Source organism: Vicia villosa, linkage group LG1, assembly GCF_029867415.1.
Source record: "Vicia villosa cultivar HV-30 ecotype Madison, WI linkage group LG1, Vvil1.0, whole genome shotgun sequence".
Classification (NCBI taxonomy): Eukaryota; Viridiplantae; Streptophyta; class Magnoliopsida; order Fabales; family Fabaceae; genus Vicia; species Vicia villosa.
In genome coordinates, this window is record NC_081180.1 from 92,908,339 (window position 1) to 92,914,496 (window position 6,158).

A 6,158-nucleotide genomic window follows, 5' to 3' on the forward strand; every position below is an offset into this window, starting at 1 on the left:
GCAGAACTTCGTTGTGGAAAATTCGGACCCTTAATGATGAACTATCAGTGTCCTTTTATAGTTGAATAGTAGTGGCTTTCTCTCTCTCTCTCTCTCTCTCTCTCTCTCTCTCTCTCTCTCACGAAACACTTTTTCTTCCGTAAAAATAGCAACTGTTTGACCTTTCAAAAAGACGTGCGTCTCCACTTCGTAGTTGGACTTGGTAAATTGACTTGAGACGTGCGTCTCAAGTGGAGATCTTTTAGGGAGGTTGGAGACGAGCGTCTCCACCTGTGACATGGCAAGGGCTCTTGGAGACGGGCGTCTCCACGTGCTGAGGTGGTTGTTTCCAGCTCCTTCGTGGGTCGGACTTCTACCTTTATGCTTTTGGGCCTTCTTTGCACCCCCTATTCACTTCAGCACCTCTCCTTTTAACTTCTTGGAATAAATATGAACGGTTTCGCTCTATTTCTTCTCCTTTTCACAAATAGTCTTTAACATGGACGCAATACCTGAAACATCGCAAATACCCGCATAATACCATAATAAAACAATATAATTAAATGAAAATGCTAATAATATTTATGGAATTTAAGCTAAATATATGGTATAAATTCGTGTTATCAATGCCTTTTTGAGAAATTCTGGCTATACCATAGTCTCTCAAGAAAAAATACAATTCAAAAGTTGAGAAACAAAATGTGTTACAAAGATGTTCATGAAAGCAGATTACACAAATGTATTACAAAGATTTACACACAAAATTATTTTCTATGAAAGTGTATGAACAAAAGTTCCTTTGCGTTTATGCTTTTCTTTCTCTCAAAAGTTTCATAGTGTTGCAATGTTCACGTAAAAGTTCTTGTTGTTCCATTCTTCCAAGACTCTTTTATATACGTAGTGAAAAGATCCGTTTGAGGGTGAAGATGGAATTCCACAAATGTATAGTTGTATCCTTGCATAATAGTTTCTAGAATATGGAAGACAAAATGGTACAATAGTACTGTCCTTTTCCCACAAAATCAATATAGTTGGAGGAATATTGGTATTGTATTGTGTACTATTTTCTCACGTAATTTTTTTTGATCTTATCTTCTAATTTTCAGAGGCTTCAAAAAGAGAGTTGATGAAGCATGCATAGAAGAATCAAATTCTATAGAGAGTCTTCAGAACCTGGTCTTCAGAGTCTTGATTTAGAATCTGGTAACACTATTCTTTAGAGTTGTTAAGCGCAAGAATTTAAAGCTTGACAACATCAGAGACTTCTATATCAGAGTCATAAGCCAAAGCTTTCTGGATGAACAATGGTCAGAAACGTTGAGTAGAGGATTCTAAAGCTTTATCTTTCTTTGTAGAACATATCTTGTTGTCTCCTTTGAGTCGGAAGTGCTTAAAGTTTAGAATCTGATGATGTCACACATCACTTTCTCAGAGTCAGAACTTGTTTGCTAGCAACTGCACACTTAACAAAAATATTAGGGTACAAAATTTTTCTTTATGAACTTGTGTATTGTTATCATCAAAACAAAATGACAGATGCATAATTAAATCTTGTTCTTACACTAGTGACTAAGCACTCTCACTGATTTGATGACCGGTCCAATTTTTAAAACATTGTCCAAAACTTTAAGATGATAGGTGTATGAGTCATCTCACTTATAAAGTGTTCAACCTCTAATTTTTTAAGCAACGTGGGACTAACAATTTCTACTTGTGCACAACAATCTCCTCCTCAAGTGTGAGTTCATCTATTATGTTTCTCTTCAAGCGGAAGCTCTTTCATTTACTTGCGTGTACTTCCGTTGCAAGCATTCCAACAGGACATGTCGCCTTACCACTACCATGTCAAAAAGATTTTTGATACAAGGAGTCAGTATCTTAATTGAACCATCAAACTCTGATACAATTAGTAGATCATCAATAAGAATATCCAATTTGAGTTAGGAGCAACACACATTTGAAATATACACTACTGAATATTTACCAAAAAAAAAAATTTAAATAACAAGCTTATTAGTCTTCTCAATTGTAAAATATCCAACCTCCACTTTAGAGATTAACAATTCACTTCTATGCACAATACATTAAACTTGTGAACAGTTGAGTTTGGTTGATTAAGTCTATCTAATAGAAATCGAGTCCAGTATGGAAATCATTCAAATGATTTTTGAATGTATCTACAGCATATTAATATCACATTTCCCCACTCTACTACTGCCAAACATAAAATAAAAATCAAGAAAAAATGAATTGTACTAATCCCACGTTGAGGAATGGTTTGACACGTTAAGCAATTTGAGTTCATATCATAAATGCATCACCTTAACCAATAAACATTCATTGCTTTTACTACAATCTATGTTCTTGATTCCACAACTCATTGTCTTGTCTTTTCTATCTTCTCTTTCCAATCCACCGCTTCAACGTTGGGTTATCACACAACCTCAACTCTTTCAAATTGACCCTTAAACAACCATGACGTAACAAGAAAAGAAAATTATACTATTGCATTTACTATAGAATCCTCGTTTTCTGTATCTGAAACTAAAACAGTATTGACCCTTTTCAGGGTAATCTTGTGTGACATCTCAGTGGGGGTCCTCTGCAACACTTCACTTTCCACTTCCCTTCTCTAAATTATTCTTTCTTTTATGCAATAATTATCTCATAGTACGTATATGCATTTATGACCAACTTTTAAGTCGGTTTACTTCTACAACACTCTTCTTATTTTTCTCTCTCTCTTTCTCTCACACTCACACTCAAAGACAGACATCTTCTTACTTACTCTTCTGGTGATGAAAAATAGACTCTGAATTTGTTTTCTTCGGTCTTGGTATTAAAGACAGTACTAGAAAGAAAAAGACAAAGTTTTGAGTTACTATTATTAATTGTGGTGAATTTATTGTGGTTCTTGTGGTTTGGTAATGAGTTGGTGAAAGTGTGAAATGGGTAAAGCGCCTTGTTGTGATAAACATGGAGTGAGGAGAGGAGCTTGGACTCCTGAAGAAGATCAAGCTTTGGCTGACTATATCAACAAACATGGCCATGGAAGTTGGCGTACACTTCCTAAGCATGCAGGTACTGTGCAAGTTTTCTTATATATGTAAGGTGCTTTTAGTTTCTGTCTTTTTTCTTTCAGGGAACTTTTGGGATATTTTGAAGATTGTGAAGAATGTTGTTGTGTGGTTTTTATGATTTAAACAAGTTTCTGTCATGTTGGTTTCTTAGATATTTTGATTTCCATGTTCTTCAAAGTTTTTGGATATTAAGAGCATGATTTCATAGTACTAGTTTTTAAGTTTTTACTTCTCGAAATATGTTGTTTCTGTGAACGAAATTTAGTTTGTGCATGTATCAAAATGGACTTGGGAGGTGGAAACTATGATCTGAACGTGTTACTTACTCTTGGAGAAATTTCAATCTCAAATTCAGAATGTGGCACTGTTTGTCTTGAGTCAAACCTTAATGTGGTTCCTAGTTATGTTCTCTTTGCTGTAATTACTGCATGTTATGCTACTTTTTTTCTTCTGTTCCTTCAATGGGCTAATAAGAATATTTTCAACTGTTTTATGTGGTTATTTAGTGCTTACTGTAACTAAGCTTGTGTTTGGTTATGGTTATGCTGCAATAAAAATTTATATTAAATGCATGTGAAGTGGTTTGTGGGTAATATGTGTGTGACCACTTTTGGTTTTTTCTAGGGTAAAACCCAACACAAATTTTGTTGCCATCTATCCAAGAGAAATGAGAGATTTTGGGATAATTTTATTTTAACTCATCGAGGCTAGTGAAAATTATGATTTGTGTTTATATATATAGATTTGAGTTTAAGGGTCTCTTTTGGTGTTTGGGGTCTGATTGAGAGTTGGTTTTCCAAGGATTTTGGTGGGAAAGATTTTGGAGCGTTTATTCTATTCATATTGTTTTTTAAACTTTTTAAAAATATCAAAAATATTTCAAGATATAGACGCAACGGTCCAAAGTCTTCTCCTCCAAAAAAATCAACTTTCAAAGGGACCCTAGTTCTAGCCGTCCATGTTGCTCTTTTGGTTTTTTTGTCTTTTGGTTTACGCGATTTGAACAATCGAGCTAAACTGAGTTGTTCATGAGTCAAATCGGGTAAAGTTCGAGCTGGAAAAAAATATTATTCATAACAAGCTCGAATTTTGAGCTCATTCAATTTCAACTCTGTTCGATTCTTATGAAATGTATACAAAGATTATGTTTGATGGGAGCTATTTACTATGAGAAGTGTGAAAAATTTATACTGTAACAGGTCTCTTGAGATGTGGAAAAAGTTGTCGGCTTCGATGGATAAACTATCTTCGTCCTGGCATCAAGCGTGGCCCATTTACTAATGAAGAAGAAACTACTATTATGCAACTTCATGCTATGCTTGGCAACAGGTACCTCACTACTCCATTTCCTCATTTTGTTCAACATTCACATATAGGCAGTATATCATCTCATCTTGTTCCTAAAGCTTCATTCCACTCATAAGCTGCTTAGTAAATGTGTTGCAGCATGTTTGTTGCATTGATCTCTACTTGTGATATTGCTTTCACTTTTCTTGTAACTAGTAACTATGCAATTATTTAGGTGGGCTGCTATAGCATCCCAGCTACCTGGAAGAACAGACAACGAGATTAAGAACTACTGGAACACACATCTAAAGAAGCGCGTCATTCGGTCACTAGGGGAAAAACATCCATGTCTTATTCCTGATGGGAATCTCCTGTCTAACAATGCTCCTTCTACGCGGCACATGGTTCAATGGGAAAGTGCGAGGGTTGAGGCAGAGGCAAGGCTGTCAATTGAATCCACATTGCACAATTCAGGCTCTACGACTAAAACATATCCGGATTACTTTCTTAAACTTTGGAATTCTGATGTTGGCCTGTCGTTTCGTAAGATCAAGGGAAAGGAAGAACTGATGTCCCAAAGTCTAGTCTCACAAGCATCGGCTTCATCGCTATCATCAACAAAGTTAGATGAGTCATGTTCTGATGTCTCGTCTCAGGTGAAAAACACTCAAAAGCATAAGCAAAGCCTTAAAGTGTCAACCACACCAAAGCTTGAAATTGACAACATGAAGCAAGAACAAAACAGGTCTCGCGAACAAACAAATAGCTACAAACCAAAGCTTGACGACAATAGAGCTGGTTCAGATTCAGGAAATTATGAATTTCTGGATACTTCTGATTCTGCACTAAAGCACCTGTTACATATGCCTGATGATATAGAATTCTTGGGACACACTGACAATTTCTTGAATCTCCTTGATGGTAGATATGACTAAGATTATCTCCTCTATATATAATTATATATGATAGAATAGTTAGTTATCTTTGCCTTTTATGTTATCAACTTTGATATATGATAGAATAGTTAGGTATCTTTGCCTTTTATGTTATCTTCATTTTTGTAAATGCATCCACAAGGCAAATACTCAAATGTGTATTTTGGTTACATGGATTAGAATTGAATTTGATGTAACTGAAATGGATTAGTTGTCTAAAGCTACAAGAATCTTATATTGCACAAGTTGAAGAAGAATTAAATTATTTTTATTCCAAAGTAATGGATATATACAAGCCAATATATATCACTATGCACACAGAATAAATTAACATAGACTAAAAAAGTAACCAAACCACACATGAAGAAAGTATATAAAATAAAAACAATAACACATCACTTTTTATCAGGCTTGAGGATTGGTAGCATTTGAATAAACCGAAGAGCTTCTTTGGAGCTGTTCCTGTTGCCCTGTATTTTGCAGCCACCTCTTCTGCTTTGAGTAACTCTTCTCCTTTCTTGGCCTCAATCACTGCCCTCTTTTCTTCAGCTTTCTTGTGAAGTAATGTTATCTTGTTCTTCATTTTCTCTGCATATTCACCCTTTTTCCTCGCTAGTTGTTCCTATTCACAATGAAAAGTTGTTCTTCATTTTCTCTGCATATTCACCCTTTTTCCTCGCTAGTTGTTCCTATTCACAATGAAAAGTTGAAGTTATTTGTTTTTCCATAGCTTAAAGTTATTCACTGGCATAAGAATGTTTGGATGCAAAGTTTTAAAAATCGGATCGGACATTAAACCGGTGAGGGTATTGAGTTACTGGTTTAATGGTCGAACTATTGGTTACTGGTCGAACCGCATGACTAAACCGGATTAAAC

The 6,158-nt window shown here is 35.3% G+C and overlaps 1 protein-coding gene across 1 annotated transcript; it reads left to right on the plus strand.

Moving 5' to 3' along the window:
• The first annotated feature begins 2,439 nt into the window (after positions 1 to 2,439).
• On the plus strand, positions 2,440 to 5,446 carry LOC131612458 (transcription factor MYB17-like). The gene is made up of 3 exons (XM_058884256.1): positions 2,440 to 3,060; positions 4,259 to 4,388; positions 4,582 to 5,446. Exons 1-3 carry the CDS (start codon positions 2,928 to 2,930, stop codon positions 5,279 to 5,281), a joined length of 963 nt encoding a protein of 320 aa, XP_058740239.1. The 5' UTR covers positions 2,440 to 2,927; the 3' UTR covers positions 5,282 to 5,446.
• The last annotated feature ends 712 nt before the right edge of the window (positions 5,447 to 6,158 follow it).

What these genes read in the sequence shown, in the direction of transcription:
- LOC131612458 (XM_058884256.1), top strand. Translation starts at nt 2,928, where the DNA reads ATGGGTAAAGCGCCTTGTTGTGATAAACATGGAGTGAGGAGAGGAGCT. An exon ending in TACACTTCCTAAGCATGCAG is followed by an intron (nt 3,061 to 4,258) that starts GTACTGTGCAAG and finishes ATACTGTAACAG; the next exon opens with GTCTCTTGAGATGTGGAAAA. An exon ending in CATGCTATGCTTGGCAACAG is followed by an intron (nt 4,389 to 4,581) that starts GTACCTCACTAC and finishes GCAATTATTTAG; the next exon opens with GTGGGCTGCTATAGCATCCC.